Source organism: Sparus aurata, chromosome 10 (genome assembly GCF_900880675.1).
Source record: "Sparus aurata chromosome 10, fSpaAur1.1, whole genome shotgun sequence".
In the NCBI taxonomy this organism is placed as follows: domain Eukaryota; kingdom Metazoa; phylum Chordata; class Actinopteri; order Spariformes; family Sparidae; genus Sparus; species Sparus aurata.
In genome coordinates this window covers 12108357-12127395 of record NC_044196.1, presented here as the reverse complement: position 1 = coordinate 12127395, position 19039 = coordinate 12108357, and the positions used below count along the sequence as shown (strand labels likewise).

The 19039-nt window shown below is 39.1% G+C and overlaps 1 protein-coding gene across 3 annotated transcripts; it reads left to right on the top strand.

Moving 5' to 3' along the window:
• Window positions 1-249: 249 nt before the first annotated feature.
• LOC115590615 (myelin-oligodendrocyte glycoprotein-like) lies at window positions 250-8793 on the top strand. Of its 3 annotated transcripts, none has more exons than XM_030432053.1 (6): window positions 250-265; window positions 3694-3892; window positions 5481-5858; window positions 6432-6500; window positions 7358-7479; window positions 7600-8793. In XM_030432053.1, exons 2-6 carry the CDS (start codon window positions 3805-3807, stop codon window positions 7648-7650), a joined length of 708 nt encoding a protein of 235 aa, XP_030287913.1. In that variant the 5' UTR covers window positions 250-265; window positions 3694-3804; the 3' UTR covers window positions 7651-8793. The 3 variants fall into 3 exon arrangements, with proteins under 3 accessions (XP_030287913.1, XP_030287911.1, XP_030287912.1); XM_030432051.1 differs by lacking the exon at window positions 250-265 and adding an exon at window positions 907-1065; XM_030432052.1 differs by lacking the exon at window positions 250-265 and adding an exon at window positions 3358-3559.
• The last annotated feature ends 10246 nt before the right edge of the window (window positions 8794-19039 follow it).

The following is a 19039-nucleotide window of genomic DNA, read 5'->3' as shown; positions in this document are numbered from 1 at the left end:
ACGGAAGTCACTCTGTTGAAGAAAGGAGTTTTCGATCTAATACTAATGAGACTTTAACCACGATGTTCTGGATGATTTATTACAGTTGCTCTTCTGTTTTTACACAGTTTTAAAGGTATTCTGTCTGTAACGCGAGCGGATTACAGTTGTGTTCTCACAATGGATCCTCCGTGTGGATGTTTTATATTCTCTGTAAAGTATATTCGTCTTCCATAACGCATCAAGAACAACAATAACTCCGTCTCCTCCAATCATGAACCAACAGGTGAGCCTTGATTTCTTTTAAAAACTCTCCCACGTGTCTGCTGCTGTCAGACGTAGCCTATGTATATTACCTACTTTATATTGCCATGAGACGAAACACTGTTTGGAAGTCCCTGTAGTTTCTGCCAAGCTTTTAGTGTCACTTGCGCTTTTCGTTCCATTATGATGTAAGAACCGAGCTAAAGCTTTTCATCCACCAAATAAATAAACAAATAAATACATGAATATTCCCAGTTAGTCCGATGGTCACATCATCGTAACGTCAGAACTCTGACATTTAAATACCGCGTACTTTCCGAAATCACACGAGATCATCCGGGGCACATTAATCTACAGGAAGACTAAAATGTACACAGTGTCTGTACTGTAAGAGTGTTTGTCGGGTTTTCCCAGATGTTAACAACAGCTGGCTCTGTTTGTGACTAGTGAACATGTTTCTACAGATTATCTCTATACTTCCGCCTTTTGACTTGATTTACAGAAGCACCTTTCAGACATGCTCGATAAAGAAGTCTCTCTTTTATAACAAGTCCACATTCTCCCCTGATGAACATGTAGCTACATGAGTGGTTTCATTGTTATATTGACACAGTATTACACAGAGAAAGTGAAATGGCTTGTAAGATCGCCTCCTGAGTTTGAATGATGCATCTGTAGGCGGGTTCTCACTAAGCGTTGGGTATCAGTTTTAGAGTCAGTTTTGGTGAGCTTCACATTTCCCTGTGTGATTCACTTCGACTCATTTGGTCTCATCCTGCCTGTCCCCCTGTTGGTTTTTCTTCTCCTGGACGCCTGTTGAAGGTAAAATCAGCATTATAATGTTTATGGAATGAAGCTGCATAATTAACATACGTAAATGTATCTTTTCTTAAAGTGGCACTGTGTAGTTTTGTATATCAGAAATTCAAACTCGCATATTTGTAATATTAATGGGGAAACAGTAGCAAACTCAGAAATGTGTATTTGTTTTCCATCAGTGAATAAAGAAACTGTTCTCAGAGTAAGATAAGGTCTCAGAACACTGTTTGAATATAGAGAGGTGGCAGGGTCCGCCACATATAGACAAAGTAAGACGGTGATAAATTTAGCTTGTTTGTATATTTAGTTTGATGAGGCAGAAAAAGATGTGATCCAAATGTCCACAGTTAGCTTGGCTTCATTTTGTTTCTGTTTTTATCTTCAGCTGTGCTTCTAACAGCTGTTTTAACGGTTACATGCAACCATGGCAACAGAGGCGTTATTTGGCTTAAGACTGCAAACTTGGCTTTATTGACTTGTTGTCATGGAGATCGATACATTTAAAGACAGATCAAGGAAAGAAAATGTGATGTTAGATTCTTATAATTGCCCTCTCATCATGTTCTTGTCTTTGTTTTGTATGTGTGAGGGATAATGTAAAGAACGGCGGTCACTATCGGAAAATAAGGTCGGGACTTATTTTCCAGATAGTGACCGCCGTTCTTTACATTATCCCGCTTATTACACTGCTACTTGCCAACACGAAAGAAAACTTGACACAGTGTGTCTTTTTACAATTCATTTGTTACCGTTCACAGTGTTTTTCAGCAGAGAAATATAGTTCGCCAAACCGACGCCTTTTCGCTTCTCCCTCTTCGCTGCTTTCCTCTCTTTTTCTTTTCTTGACCGGTGACGACAACTCAGCCTTTTACCAAGAGTTGAAATCACCGTATTTTCCAAGAATATTAAAGTTAATGGGAAACTCATCCATACTAGTGGACTAGGAGTAGTTTTTTCAGATATGAAGTAGACTACAGATCAGCATACGTCGCTTAGCAACCGAAGATGCTGCGGTGATAAGTGACCGGGACTACTTGCGGAGCAAAGATTCTAGAGCGCGGAGTGATACGAAATACGTGAATCAATGTATATAAAACATTTTTAGAAGTGTGTGTATATATATATATCTATATATATATACATATATATACACACACACACACACACACACACATGAAGATAACGTCACTGACGATGTGGTTTGAGTTCTCTATCAGGGGATTGTTTTAGGGGAAGGGGGTCTTTGTGTGTGATTGAAAACGAAATTCCCAAACACACATGATGAGCTCATTATATGACTACACTTCACTTGAAGCATAACCAGAATTACTACTTAAAGAATACGAAGAAAGCAGCATAAAAGCAGGGTTCTAGTTATAAGCTCTGTAAAAACCCCAGCTATAACTAATATTAGATCAGGTTAGGTAAGGGGTAATGCCCGGCGAGAAGCAGCGTAACTTTATGGTGATTGGCTCCCGTGCAAATACTCTTTTTTTTCCCTATCTATCTATCTATCTATCTATCTATCTATCTATCTATCTATCTATCTATCTATCTATCTATCTATCTATCTATCTATCTATCTATCCATCCATCCATCCATCCATCCATCCATCTATCTATCTATCTATCTATCTATCTATCTATTTGCTGCGCCTTGCCTTGGTAACCGCCGGTTCCAAATAAATGTCGGATCTAATTTATTAATTTATTTTTTAAATCAAGGAAGAAGAGGGAGGAGGAAGGCTAGCGAGGATCCTGAGATAAACATGCGGGGATGAGTTATCAGCAGAGAAACAAATGTACGTCACCGTGAGTGACAGCACAGATGAGGAATAATCTGCGAGTGCTGGTCGGCTGAATCGTTTCCTCCGCCGCAACAGCTTCACTTGCAGAAGGATGCCAGAGAATTCACAGAGAAGCTGGAGAAGTTTGTGACATTTTCATCCCGGATTTTTGAGAGGAAGGAATTAAACGCCTGCCACAAATTACCGCCTGGTCTGTTCAGTTACTGAAACAAATAAACGCCCCGACTATTATTTGGTATTTTACGCTATAATAACTCTCCTGGCCCGGGAGAGAGACACATCACGTTGTTCAGCTGCAGACACAGCAGAGAGGTGACGAGACGCGACTCATCATGACTGACAGGCTTGAAGGCCACTCAGCGTTACCTTACCCCCAGCTATTTCATTCACAAAAACAGGGCTTGGGGCAATTCTGGACAGCTGTTTTTTTTTTTTCTTTTCTTTCTTCCTTCATGGGCCCCTGACGGCGTCTGGGCCCCGGTGCATCTGCATCGGTCGCACCACCGACACTTACGCCACTGCCGACAGTGCAGCCAATCAGAAACGAGTATGCCCCCAGACCATGGTATAAATGGGTTTAATTTATCCCACAACAGGGAAACTTGTCACTTGCTACAGCAGCTTAAGATGCAACAAAAAAATAAATATATTCATGTATGTTCGCCGGATTAACAAGGAAGCCTAAATAGGTAATAATATTTTGTAGACAGGGTTTCAGGGTGATTATAAAGTGTCTGGTAATGTGATGAGTCTCATAATTTAGTGTTTTTCAAAGGGAGTCTGGTGATGGAGTCTGATTCGTGTCTCAACATGTCTTCCACAGCTTTTGGGAAATCCTGATTATCCAGTTCCTGTGATGAGTCGACACTAAACCTCTGGAGCAGCAGCAGCTTTGTCTTCAGTCTGTCTGTGTTTGTTAAACCAACTCGTTTCAATGGACCTGCAGCTCAATCACAGCTTTTCTCTGTATTCTGTAACTCTCATCGTCCATCTGCTGATTTTCTCCTGCACACCTGCTCAAGGTAAACTCTTTTTATTCTCTTATTTTCTGTTACCATAACCTGCAGCCTCACACAGACTGGATGTTCTCCACTAATTCTTATATTTTCATGAAAGAGACACTGTGTAGTTTTGGGGAAGATATTTTAAGATCTGCAGTGACTGATTTTTGTTTTCATGACTGAACAAACAGAATAAACAAACAAACTCAACTTCATACTGTTTTACTTTGTCTGTATGTGGCGGACCCTGCCACCTCTCCAGCTTCAAGCAGTGTTCTGGGGAACTTATCTTCCTCTGAGAACAGCTTGTTTTATTCAGTTATGGAGAAAGTAGATATTTCTGAGTGAATAATCTCATGAATACTGTAAATATTGAGTTTGAATTTCTTCTCTAAAACATTTAATGGAGGTACTTTCTCAGCTGAAGCTGCTCTGTCGTCTGGTGCTGCACTTAAACAAAAAGTCTTTGTCTCACTATCATCAGATCAGTTACTAATTTGAAAGCCACAAAGACAATAGCTCCCTTCATCAGCTTCAACATACATGATAAACTACAGAACAAAGAGCACAGAGGGGGAGGTCAGGTTGATGTAATGTCTGTGTACACAGACTGTGTAGACAGGTGACTTAGAACAAATATTATCCTCTAAAACATGTTCTGTTGGTTCAGTCTTGATTTTGTTTAAACAGTCGAGGTCATCACAGTTTCTTGTTGTATGAGCTGTGATTGATGTGAAGAAAAACACCTTTTATTGCTGTTTTACAATAACTTAAATAAGGGGTTACGACATTAACTAAAATTTATTATTGGGTGCTTCTTAATGAAAAAGTTAGTGTGGAGCGCTGACTGATGATAAGAATCATTATCAGTTCATTTTCTTCATTAATCAGTTCATTGTTTGGTCTGTATGCAGCAGCTTGTTCTAAATGCTGTGTGAGATTAGACAGACACGTTTTCATGTCTGTTCTTCTTCCGCTGTTTTGTTTAATTCAAAATAACTTCCTTCTTTAGCTGAGCTGCAGATTAAAGTCAAAGACCGGTTTGAACCGGTAGAGACCCACAACCCCATTATGGTAGCACCTGTCAGTGGTTTGGCCTAAAGCCTATTTCCATTACCAGTACGCAGCTGCTCTTACAGTCTTTTCAGGTCATGTGTTCTATAAAGAGAGCTGAAGTCACGGCCTTTCAGTGTCCCTCATATTTAGTATTCCCCTTATTTCAGAAAAACTAAAAGTCACAGTTGGTTGTAGATTAAAGGTAAAACATCATGTCATTTTGTGTTAAAGCGCTCAGTGAACAACATTGTCTCACTCAACACACGTCACCAACACCAACATGGAGCCAACTGGGCTCAGATAAGGTCAATAAATCTGCTCATAGTGACAGTCAGCTCTGTAAGTAAACTAATAAACAAGAGCAGCTCTACAATGTTTAAGTTATAAGTTTTGGTGAACGTTCAACGAGACGACGTCGCTAACGACACTGTCTATAATGACGTATGTTCACAGTCTGATATTTCATATTTCATAGTTTGATGACAAACTGAGACTTTATTGGCTTTATGTAAAACTTAAATTGTTAGTATTAAAGTTTTCCTTCATTTCTCAGGGAATTTTAAGGTGATTGGGTCACCTGAGACAATCGTCGCTGCCCTGGGTGATGACATCATCCTGCCGTGTCACGTGGAGCCTCAGATTGACGTGACTGGTCTGACGGTTGAGTGGTCCAAGCCCGACCTGAAGCCTGACCCCAATGATCGCCTGCGCCGGGTCGAGTACGTCCATCTGTATCGGGACGCCCGAGAGGACCTGGACATGAAGATCGCAGAGTACGTCGAGAGGACAGAGCTGTTCGCAGACGGCCTGACACGAGGCAACATATCGCTCAAGATCACCAACGTGACGTTTGAAGACGAAGGAAGATATAAATGTTTCATCCCAAAGTTAAAGGGCCATTTTAAGTCTTCAATCATTCACCTTTATGTTGGTGAGTGTTAAAATCTTGTTTCTGTTCAAGATAAATTGCATTATACTTGTGACAGATGCCGATGCTAACGTCGCTAATCCAGATATCCAAATTAAAGGTGCAATATGTAAGAATTTTATTTGAAAACATTCCAAAAAATAACTAAAATTCACAACAGAATTTGTAGAAATATCACTTTTGTATGTTTTAATGGGTTTGCAGAGATGCATGCTAACCAGCTAGCCCAGCTGGATACGGAAGCTCTTGTGCTAACACTATCTTGGTGCTCTGAACCCTCAGCCTGGCCTGCTAACTGCACAGCTAACTGCGCTAACAGCTTCTGCAGTAGCAGCAGTTAGTTGACAATTCTTACAAATTGCACCTTTTTTTCATTGTTTTAGTTAAAATCTGTGTAATTTTATCACCATTTTCTCATGTCTATATGATGTAAAAAAAATAATATGTATACAAGATGAGTGCCTCGAATAACTTTAAAACTTGGTGGCTAATTTTGTCAACAACATACGCTGCTGTTTCCCCCCACAGGAAGCTGCTGCTGTCTGCTTTAAATACTGAGTTATCTGTTTTTTTTAGCGCCAAAGTCTGTAACAACAGAGACGCCGCTGCAGACTCCTGGTCCTACAGAGGAAACAGATGTCAACGGTGAGAACATGATCAGTTCAGCTGAAACTGTTTCTTTTTTATCTCATCTAGTGGATAACAGCCTGTTTACTCAAACGCAACATTTTCCACCGCCGAAAGTGTTCCACTCGAGAAACTCTGTGAGAAAGCAAACATAACCAGGGTAACTGGAGATTGTATTCGTTTATGAGTCTGCACCGATGAGACAGAGTGACGCAGGTTGCCCTGTTATCAATAATACATTTGTTTTCCACTTTGAGAAAATGGACATGTGGCGTGGGAGCATGTAACCGTTTAATGAGCCCTCAATGGAACATTTACATCTACAGTATAAAAGCATATTGTTAATCTTCCATTTAAAAAATTAAACATTAATCTTATGTAAACAGTAGACCTTTAAAAATATCTTTCTTTTTCTTTGTGTTCTTGCTTTAGCATAGTGGATGACAGTAATGTGGTTTCCATACAACAGAAAAAGACGAATACTGATCAAAGTTAAGGTGGATTTGACCTTCTTTTTTTTGTCAATGTGAATTATTTGGTCCACGGTGATCGTCCTCTGACATCGTGACAGCCTGTGTCCTGCGACTTTTCTAGACTTTAGGTCTTATTTGTTTTCCAAATCCTAAAAACATTTTGAAATATTCAACTTTAATTAAAGCTGAGTTACAATGGAGGAAATAAAGAGGCACAGCTAGTGGATCATAGAGAAATAAACTATATAAAATGCAATGAAATCAGGGATTCTGAGTGCATAAATAAGAAATATAAAGCCCATTTAACCCATCCACCATCGTCAGCCTTTTCCCATCCAGTTGATTAATTGTCACCTTTTTGTTTTTGTTGTGTTGATCATCTCTTGTTTGACTGGTATCCAGGTGGAGGTCTATCCATGAGAAACAGACTGATCACAGGTGTTTGTGTCGGCGTCTTTTTAATGATCCTGCTGGTTGTTGGAGCCATATATGTATATTGGAGACACAAGCGTCAAAAACAAGAAGTACGTGAGAGGCTTTTTTTGTATTTTCTTAATGTTTGAGTGCTGGAAACAAAACATACAATTTGCTTCTTGTGAGACAGTTGACTGATTCATCGTTTTCTTTTTTAACTGTCCATCCAGATCAAAAAGCAACCTGTTCCAGGTGCCTTGCTCGAAGGCAGCAGATGTTGACAGATGTTAGTGGAGAGAACACTACAAGCTTGGATCTCACCAGTTAGTGTAAGGATTCCAACCAGCAACCCCTTCCAGCCACATGTGGGCACACTGCAGGGAGGAGGGAGGGAAAATCCTGTTGATTCGAGCTGAAGATGAACTTTGACCCTTTGGCTTAAAAATGTTTTGACCATGTGACGTCTGGAGACCTTTAACACCGTATTTCTTCACCTCAAACTTCGACCTAGTTGGATTTCAATTTCCACATTGCTTTGCATGTGCACTGGTCAGGTGTGGACACTATTTTCCTAAATTTGCATCAGAGGTGAACTCATTTGAATATCTTTGTTCTCCTCGTCTACTGCAGGCAGTGACGAATTTGCAACCTGGATAAATTCAAACTTACTTCCTTGTGTTGCACCAGAATCTAACGCCTCGGTCTTTGTTTACAGTCAGGCTTTAAACTGAGTGTCGGACATTTTCTTTCTTCTTGAACATGTTCAGTCAAGATATGAAAGAGGACAGCGTGTAAAGAAAAAATCATCTCCATGCAGGTTGTTTGTTGTGTTTTTCCCAGTGACTGAACGCACAGAAGCAGAAGTGTTACATCTGAAGCCAGCTGCAGATCCCACACATCACCGATTAAATACATTTTCTCAGTTTTGATGCCACTTTAGAAGTGCAGTTTAATGCAAATGTGAGTTTTAATTACATGTAAAGAGATTCTGTATCAGCTGATGTTAAAGTGTTCTCCGCTCCATCACACAGCAGCTGTAAGAGCGTGTGCCGGGCATATGTGACTTCATTATAATTTTGTTGCTCTGTTTTGTTTTATAGAACAACAACTTCATGTTCATTTGGACTTTTGTGATGTGTTCATTGTGTTGTGTGTGTGTTTGTAGACATCAGTATAGTTGTGGTGTCTGAATGTTAGATGTTAAAGGCTGCCTGCTGTGTTACCATGAATGCCCATACCAGGTTTGTGTGTTTAGGACATTTGAATTCCTTTTTCTTGTGCATACTTTGTTATTTATTTATTTATCAGTGATTTAAACTCTCCTGAAAACAACATTGCACTTTTTTTGACTGACTTTTAGACAGAAAGGTTAAAAATCAAGATTTTTTTTGACAAATTGCCAAATAAAACCATTTTTTTTAGGATTTCAGTGTGTTTGAATCATGTGTGATCTGGCCCGTGACTTGTGTATCTGTCGTGAATTTCAGTTTCTCCAACAGCTGACAGCTGCTTGGTAATAACATCCTGTCAAAATCCCCTAATTTATTTTGAATGTTTCTCAGCTTCGGTTTTGTTTTTTGTTTTTTTTTGTTTTTTTGCTCCATGAAACTCATCATCTTTGACTTCTTGCAAACAGATTCATACAGTGTTTTGTTTGGACACCACTGCAGATAATTCACTTTACAGGAAACCCCTCACCCCCATGCTGATGGAAATCCCAGTGAAGTTTCAATGAAACATTTCTGGAGCTTCACAACAAGCCGGCGTTACAGAATTCTCCTAAACAACAGAAGTAAACAGGGACTTGTTTTGAAATGTAAAAATCACCTAAAAGAACACAAAATGGCTTTATACATGCTAGTCTCCAGAAGCTAAAAAGTCCCAAACTGACTTGGAAAGACATGTCACACATAAAGGTTGTAAATAAAAAATTTTCAAATCAATCTTGGGGCTTCCAGAGACTTGGATCAGGTCGGACAAGCTGTATGGAGCCATTTCAGGTTTTTCCTTTGGTTGTTCTTCTATAAGGTCTCATAAAAGGTCCCCGTCTGCTTCAGCTTTTCAGTTTTGTTTTGCTGTGAAGTCCCAGAAATATTCTGTGGACTTACAAAACTTCACCTAACTTTCCATCAGCATGAGGGTGAAGAGATACTGAGTGAATTTTCAATTTGGGTGAACTGTTCCTTCTCACCTATAAGCAACGGTTAACACCTTGAAGCGCTTTCACCTGGGTCAGAATCTGAGGTGTTTTCACCTGCACAGTGATTCAGTGGAAATCCCCTTTTCCACATTGGTTTTATATGACGTGTTTTGTTTCATAAAGCCTGTGGCAGCATGCTGAGCCATCAGGATTGTTCAGGCTGTATCCGCTTTCACACAGACAAAGGAAACATCAGCAGTCTGAAGTGGCTCACACAGCATTTAAAGTGAAACAAGAGACTTTGCGGAATTACATTTCTTTATTTCTCCATACTGATGATACTGATGTGCTGTATCATAGGAAACTGTACTGGTTTCAGGTTCTTGAAGATGTTTCAGTTCTCACCTGAGAAGCTTCTTCAGTTCTAACTATCTGGAGGGGAGTTGCAGGCTTTTAAACCCTGTTTGGGAGTGTCTTTACAGAGTCATTAAGGACACATGAGCTCTGAGTTTGAGTCTTTAGGGCCACTTGTGGGTCGTTTGTCCAACCGGCCTTCATGAAGGTTGCTTAGGCAAGGTGAGCCCAGGTGTGAGTGGTTGTTAAACTATCTGGGGAGACCATTCACACCTGGACACTCCCACACAGAGTTTAAAAAGCCTGCAAACTCGTCTACAGTTAGTTAGAACTGAAGAAGCCTCTTGGATGAGACGTGAAACATCTTTAAGAAACTGAAGCAAGTCCAATTGCCTACGGGACAGCACCTAGATTTACAAGGAACTGGCTGGCTGAGAACCTACATCAACATGTTGTGGTTGTTTGTGCAGATCAGAGTTGAGGAGTATCATTGGGGAAGCACCCTATGGAAACTAAGAGTCTGGATCTTGTAGTCTGTCTGTGAGAACCAAAGTTTTCACCCCAAAAACATCAACATCTCAGTACCTACTTCTGTTTCCATCTCCCACAGTGGCTGTTTCTTGTTCCTGATCAAGACAAATCTCAGATAAATCACATAATTTCTTCCACCTGACAGCCTGGCAAACAAATACATTGACCCTGAAGAAACTTGGAGACTTGGACCAAATGAGTCACATTACACATTATTTCCATAAAATGTATTTATGGCTGATGATTCACACTAATATTAAAAGACAGTTCCTCATCTAGTGTCTTGTCGGCAAATAGTAGTCACAGAGATGAGTAATATATGAAATAAAAAATGTTTTAAGGATCTGATGTTTCCTCTGAACATGATGGCTACTGTAGTTTAATATATAATGTTATATATAATATATAATATAATATATATATTGTTATTAACAATAATTCACAACATTTTGAGAACATTTTGCACAACAGCAGACAGCAATCTTGAACACCAACATGTTGTAGGTCAAAGCAGCTGTATTAACTAGAGTCAACAACAGCTGACAACAGAGATGAAGATGGAGATAAAGTCCCAAGACTCCCTTAGAAAATCGCTAGATTTTGTGAGTTGTTGAGTTAGGAGACACTTTTTATTCACTGTGAAGCGCTGTCAATGACGAATTCTTAATCATTTGGACCTTCTTGTAAATTCGGCATATGTTATAGCTTCGGTTTAGGGGGTGCTGCAGCCCTCTCGGCACCCCTAGTTCACGCATTAATGGCATTATTCAGTTCAAAAAATGATATGTTGTTTATTTATTCATATTTTTTTTTTATCTGTATTTTTTTGTATGTTGATAATTTGTTGTAGACTTGAATTTTTAACTTAGGACTTTGCTTCACTTCACTTCAGACCCAATGAGTCACATGTCTGTATTATTTCCATAAATGTATTTATGGCTGATGATTCACACTAATATTAGAAGACAGGTCCTCATCTAGTGTCTCGTCGGCCAATAGTGGTCACAGAGATGAGTAATATGTGAAATAAAAAATGTTTTAAGGATCGTCACATTGGAAGAAGACCTCTCCAGCATTTCATTTTTTTGTTTTTCACCCAAATATATCTTTGTGAATGTTGTGTCTGCGCTATGATTGCGTAAAATCAGTCACAGGATAATCTTCCTCATCTATATAATGACCTTATATTAAATGGTGCAATGTTTTTTGTATTGATTTGAATGTTCAGGATATCATGGTCAAAGCAGCTGTATTAGAATAGAATAGAATTACTTTATTGATGCCAGACTGGGAAATTATTTTGTTATAGCAGCAGTACGTCCGCAAGAATAAAAGAAAAAAAAGAAATGAAAAACACACTCATAACATAAATAGAAAGCAAGATATATACAAAGTATATATACACACAGTGCAAACTATAAAATAATAATCTGTACAACTATACAAGAAATAAACAATTTCTATGGATGTGTAATAACAGAACCAATATATACTTGGGAATGTTCGATAACAGAACCAAAATGTACATATGAATGTGCAATAGAACCACAGGTAATATAAATAGATAAATAGACTTAAAAGAACCTAGAAAGAGAAATCTCTCTGTCAGAGAGTTGTTGTATAAAGTGATGGATTGTGGCAGGAAAGATTTCCTGTATCTGTTGCTACGACAGCGAAGCTGAAGCAGCCTTCCGGAGAAGGTGCTCCGCTGTCTGACCAGTGTGAGTTGGAGAGGGTGGAGAGGATTATCCATGATGGATAACAGTTTTTTCAGTGTCCTCCTCTCCACCACAGCCTCCAGAGTGTCCTGTTTACAGGCAATCACAGAGCCAGCCTTCCTGATAGTTTGTTGAGTCTGTTGGTGTCGCTGGCTCCGATGCTGCTTCCCCAACAAACCACAGCAAAGAAAAGTACACTGGCCACCACAGACTGATAAAAGATCTCCAACATATTGCTGCACACGTTGAAGGATCTCAGCTTCCTCAGGAAGTAAAGTCTGCTCATCTCCTTCTTGTAAACAGCTTCAGTGTTAGTTTTCCAGTCTAGTCTGTGATTGATGGTAACACCAAGGTACTTATAATCCTCCATCGCCTCCACATCCTTTCCCAGAATGTGCAGTGGTTGGGGAGGCGTCTTCCTCTTCTTCCTGTGATGACAGTGTGGTTTATAGATGTCGTGTTTGTTTCAGTCTAAAGAAGGTGGTGCAGGCACAAAAATATAGTCATGAAAGTCACAAAAACAAGTCAACATTCTTGACTGTATGCAAAAATCCTGTCAGTGTGGTGACAGCTGCACAGACTGCTTCTTCCACATACGTGATCTTGTTCACAGATTAACATCTAAACAATCAGCGTCTGGTGGATGAAGCTTCCTCGACATTGTTACAACACACTGCCTCTCCTAATGTCCTGTGTATAATCTGACACATATGTATCTACACATCTAGATTTATACTAGAGACGTTGTTTTGATTGTTGTGTAAGTCTTTTAATATCAGACACCCAGAGGATGTCAAGACCTCAAAGAGTTTATCAGACACAAAGTTCAATATAATAAACTTTATTAACACTCAGTTACAAACGGACTTTCAGCCCACTTTAAGTTCCCTTTTGGAAATATTGCATGATGTCCTCGTAGGCCTTTATTATTACTTTAATACAATCCTGATATGAAACGTGTTTTACAGCATTTAAAGGGTTAATGAAAAAGGTATTATAATAATCTATCAATTGGCAATTAACAAAATCAAAACACAGACAGAAGTATGAAGACACAGCTGACTGAGACTGAAACAAACTCCACTCAGTACAATCACTGTGAGATGAAGAGCGCCCTCTGCTGACCTTTATCTTTAACACCAGCGTGAACAGATGACAGCTTTCTTTCAGTCCCAGTAACAGACAGTAAATAACAAACACAAATCAAACAGCAGCACTTCATTTCACTTCAAACTGCACATTACAACAAGAAAGGTTAAAGCTCCACAGAGAAAGTTAAACCTGTTCATAAATTCTGGACGGACAATCAAACTGAAAGATCATACGGTATAATTCATCATATAGAGCTATAAATGAAAAAGTAACTACATTAAGTGCACAGAGTCGTTACACCTGGTGTACGAGGGTCCAGGGCCGGCCCAAGCCTCCATGGGGCCCTAAGCAAAATTTGACTTTGGGGCCCTCTATTACTGCCAGTAATAATGATTATTGTCGTTATCATCATTACGAATACACTTGTAAAACTAAAAGTGAGAACTTTTTGCTGTAGTTAGATTGTAATCCACAGTGATTAATGCCATAGAAGCAGACACCAGATTTGCAAATTTACAGAAAATCTTTCAATTCATATTTGGCAAAGTCAGCAACTCCCCCTACTGGCGACACAGTAGTAGTCAATACATAAAACCTTAAAGAGCAGCCCGACATGTTTTACCCATCTATGGTTTTTAATCTGAAATGGTAGCAAATTCAGCTACAAGAGCAGCCTGGGGTTGATTAACACTTAATATTCAAAGTGATATAGTACTAAGTGGGATATCAAATGTCATCTAGGCCAATTAAAAGTAACAAAATAAACTAATCGTTACTGCAAACACAATCGTGCTTTATTATTATTTTTTTAATAAAGTGCAACACCAAATGTACGGAAACAGACAGTATTAAACATATTTTTAAAAATCAGACAAATACTAGGTACATAGGTAACACAGATGGTTTATAAATAAAATATTAAGATGAATTAGGTCTGAAAACTATGTAAAAATGTGCAAAATCTTTGATAAAATGGGGGGGCTTCGGCCATCGTGTCTTTTTGGGAATATGACTGTGTCCTCTATAGGCAGTGGCCCTCTTAATACCTGTTCAGTCCTTTCTGAGTCTGACAGGAAAGAGGGACACTCAGCGGGGTCAACTGGTGGAGCTGCTGATCCCTGCTCCAAACTGGATGCTGATGAGGACAAATCAATCTCGATGACCAAAGATGAAGGACCTATAGGGAAATTAAAAAAATATTTTTGGACAAAATTATTCATCTCAGAATATTCTGCAGTACACTGAGCAATTATAAAGGCTGTTTTGTTGTTAACTTACCTGGTACGGCTTGAGGGTTGCAGAAGACACAAAAGGGACAGTGGGCACAGAGGATAGAGATGGACCTAAGATGAAAAACAAGCCAGCCATGTTATAGTCATATACACTTGAAAATGATGCAGCTTATTTTCTAAATAAAAGAGTACAGCTATAGCTTGTAATAAGAAAACAAACTGTAGAACAACTGAAAATTGTTTGAGAAGTTTTGAAATAATATGATTTGTGTAAAATCATGTCCCTTGTCATATGATTATATCTTATATTAAAGAAATATTCATCTCAGAATGTTCTGCAGTGCACTGAGCAATTAAGGCTGTTTTAGAGATGGACCTGAGATAAAAAAAAAAAAAAAAACAACATATCCCTTGTCATATGATTATATCTTATATTAGTATATCTTAATGAGATAATTTGACTAGAACTTAAATACATATGGTGACAGTTTTGACCACTTCATTCATCAGCTTTGGCTGCTCCTGAGGAGGTGGATTGCCCCTGGCTGAGTCAGTGCTCCAAAATATTTTAACATTGCTTCTAGGGAAGTTTCATATAACGTATGAGCATATTAGGGAGATGATGTAAAAGGAATATGTTTATTTACTCACATAATATACTGTGCTCTGCAACAAACAAACTGCAAACAACATACCTCAAACTAGTTAGTTAACTAAATTAATTAATTAATGCAAAACCATATTGCTAGCAAATGTCAACGCGTTTGTAATTAACTTTAGTTATTAAACATTTGCTATCAAACACTGTTATCAAAAACGTTGTTTTGATGCCAAAGAGCGACCCAGAATAATGTATATACACTGAAAATCAACTTATTCAAAGTATTACACAAACACAAAAACGTTAGCTTGAATAGTAAGCTATCTAACCGAGTCAGACGTTTTGAACTACTGTTAGCTAGCAAATTTGCTATTATAGACTAACGTATTTGGAACAAAATATCAACAAATGTTACATTACTAAGACATACCTTTATCTTGTCGTTTTTACATTTCTTCCTTTTTCTTTTTCTGCCCCTGAAGGGTAAGTCCTGTTTTGCGACATCTTTCACCTCCTCCAAGCTCCTGGATGCTCAGTGCGCAGACTGCGCACTGCAGGTTGGCTGCACTGCAAACGTCACTAGCGGAGCTCTGACATTTGGAGCAGAGGAAACTACACTCTTTGGTGTTGTTGTTTTTTTGTTTGTTTGTTTGTTTGTTTGTTTGTACAAGTATGTACATTTGATAATATATGAATCATCATTGCTCACTCATGGAAAATATATATATATTTTTTCTTTTTTAAGTTAATTGCTTTTGGGGGCCCTCTAGTGGTCACGGGGCCCTAAGCAGCTGCTTAGTTCGCTTATGCCTTGGGCCGGCTCTGGCCTCAGGCCAGCTTCTGTGTCTCTGCTGCCTCCCTACAAACTCTCCTCTTCAACACAGCCTACAACCACCAACACTCTCTGTTCTCCTCCACCTCTCTGCTCTGTTCATCTTCTTCTGTGAGTCTCAGAAAAGCTCTTTGTAGGTCAAATGTCTCGTCTCATGTGATTTCTCATGGTCTGCTCTTGAACGCACTGCTGTAAATAAATCTCTGTTTTAAACACATATTGTTTCTGTTCATTGCAGCCTCCTCCATCAGAGTCTGAATGTTTAGATGAGTTACTGTGAGTCACTTTGGACAACAAGAAATTTAGAACGTGCTCAAATCAGCATGTCATCACGCCTGACTCATTACGCAAAATATTACTCCGTTACATTGTAACTGTCAGAGCTGCAGCAGGAAACGGCCGAAAAATAGGCTACAAAATTGATGGGTTTGTTGTTAATTTTGATTTATTTGGCGGTCTCTTTATTAATGTGTTCTTTGTACAACCTAGCTGTGTATCATGTGTAGCTGTGAGTGATATGCAATTGCCATTTCTTTTGTGTCAACAAATTGTCAACATGAGTTTATTCACATTATCATAATACTGAGGTTTGGAAGACATGCAATTCAGCTGTGGTTCTTAAAAAGCAATAAAACACTGGTTTATTATTTGGCTATTTATTAGAGGGCAATCTAGAAATACAGGCTACACATCTAAACATGTGACAAAACCAAGAAATGACTACTGTGAATGTTAGTAACAACAATGTTTACAACAGCAAAGTCACAGGAAACTCAATATCTGGAAGAAGTTTAAGATTTCTGGCAGATAAACAGCTGATAAAGACAGCTGTCAGATTATTCTGTACTCTCGTTAACAAGCAGTTAGCTTAACAAGGACAAATGTGCGCTCTTCTGAAATATGACTCATATCTAAGCACGTTGAATTAGTGGTCGTCGTTTGTGTTTTAACAATGTTTCGCTTATGAGTAAGTCTCACTTTTTATCTTCCTACTGGCGCTGACAAGGTGTCCGCGCGCGTGGGTGGGTGGGGGGAAAGGTGTGATGTGTATGGGACATTTCATGTGCCGGAGGTACTCAAATACAAATCTTAGAGGGCCACAAAGATTTTTTCAATGACTCAAAGGTCCATGTATTGAGGTCGGTCAGGCCACAAGCAATAATACTGTAATATTCAAAACAAAATGTCCTTTTCATTCTAAACAACAAAATACGAAGTAAAATAAAATGTAATTTCCATTTTACATAAATTAAAATACATAGTTGAATATTTCCTCTTTTTGTTTGCCTTCAAACATTGTGTCCATCACTTCAGTCATGCATTATTTTATTTCATTGTGACATAGATGTGACAAGAATCCTGCTTGCAGCTTGATATGACGATTTCAGTGCATTTATTTGTGTTGTGCTTATCTCTGAATTTTAAGGAAATGTCTCTTCAAAATTCCTATGCTTCGACTCATAATGCAGTTTCAAACTGGAAATCTTCATCACAGCTTCTCCTGGCATATTGTAACGCCCCTTGTTGACTGTGGCGCAATGACTCTTGGGTATTCTGTTGGGGTTGGTGTAATTATGGTTCGTGAATGTGTTTGTGAATAAGATGATAGGTAAGATGGTTGTGGGTTAATTCACGTCGTTTGTTCTGTGATATTAAATGGTGTTGAGTTTTAACAAGGGATGATAAAAAATGTGGCACCGTGAGTGAAAAGGGTGTTTGCCGGGAGAATATCGTCCCGTTTCCATTTGTTAAGTGTGCATATATTGTGTATGGTGAACATAGCCACAACTTGATCAACAATGTACGTTCATTCGTTTGTTACCTTAGCGCTGTGAGTTATGTAGGCCTTATCCCAATTGGAGGGAGAATAGTTCTAACTTCTTTGAGTCGCCGATTTTAGCCGTTCGCTTTGTTATAGCAGTTTATTTTGAACACGCCATTTTCAAATTCTTAGCACCGGAGGGCTATTGCACAAAAGTAGAATAAAGAAATCCAGGATAATTGAGTAAGCCCGGCTTGACCTAGTCTGCTCGGCGCATCCTGGCTTAATTGGTTGCACTTTGCCGAGCCAGGATGAAAAGGTGCGGCTATGTCAAGCCAGGTGTAGATAGTCGGGATAAGTGCGTGTTCACGGACACTTAAATAGACCTCGCGATCGCTCACAGAATCACTGATGGGAACGTGGATAAGAGTCGCGCCTCATATTTCACGGCCGCTGAACAACAGCTCCTGATGGTTCTATGAAGAGGTGAACGACATGATCAGAAAAAAAGGCATCACCAGTGCCATAAATGGAAACGAGAGAGAGCCTGGCTGACAATAGCGGACCGGCTTAATGCCTATAGTCCAAAACTGTACAATTAATAAACAGTGCTCCACTAACTGTCATAATTAGGCTGCAATTAAAGGACCAAAGGAGTTACTTTTAAAGTCCACTAATCAACTGTTGCACACTTTGCTTTAAATGTAGCAAGTAGAAGTGCATTTACTCAGGAAATGTAGAGTATGATTAAGTGCAAACAATTATCCACAATGTGTGTCATTTAATCTATTTTTCTCATGTTACGTTTTTATCTATTTTATCTTTCTCTCCTTCATAAAGAACAAACTTGTCTGGCCATAAAATGACCTGGCAGCAAGTTAGAATTAAATACAAGAACATTTTGCATGCTGGTAAGTGACTTTAAAGTAGATAACAGTGAACAAATGAGGTGAATAGATTAGGTGTCTGCTGACATGTTGAATGTCTGTATGATTGTAGCAGTTAAATAGCACAGGGGGGCCCACCAAGCCAGGATACGACCCCAGCAGAGGAGCTGGTACTCCATTTAAATAAAGGGAGTCCAGTGATGGAGGGGATCTGTCCCAGCCACAGAAACTGTCCGCTTCATACAAGGTACATATTGCAGTACTACTGCACATGGAACACAATCAAATAAATATATTATACTGTCTGACTTTGGATTTCCTTACAGTGTCTGGGAACACAGTTACACTTTTGGAGCCACCAGAAGTTGATCCGGTTAGTACATTGTTTTCTAATCACAGGTGTGGTATGTCCTGTGTAATCTTAATTCAAGTTCTCTCAATACATGTATGTATATGGTAGGGGGAAGTCACATCTGCAGCTGCAGAATGCACTTCTGCAGATGAGGAGACTGTCACTGGAC

Coding starts and splice junctions, on each gene's coding strand:
- LOC115590615 (XM_030432053.1), top strand. CDS start 3,805: ATGGACCTGCAGCTCAATCACAGCTTTTCTCTGTATTCTGTAACTCTC. Junction 3,893..5,480: donor CTCCTGCACACCTGCTCAAG/GTAAACTCTTTT, acceptor TTCATTTCTCAG/GGAATTTTAAGGTGATTGGG. Junction 6,501..7,357: donor AGAGGAAACAGATGTCAACG/GTGAGAACATGA, acceptor ACTGGTATCCAG/GTGGAGGTCTATCCATGAGA.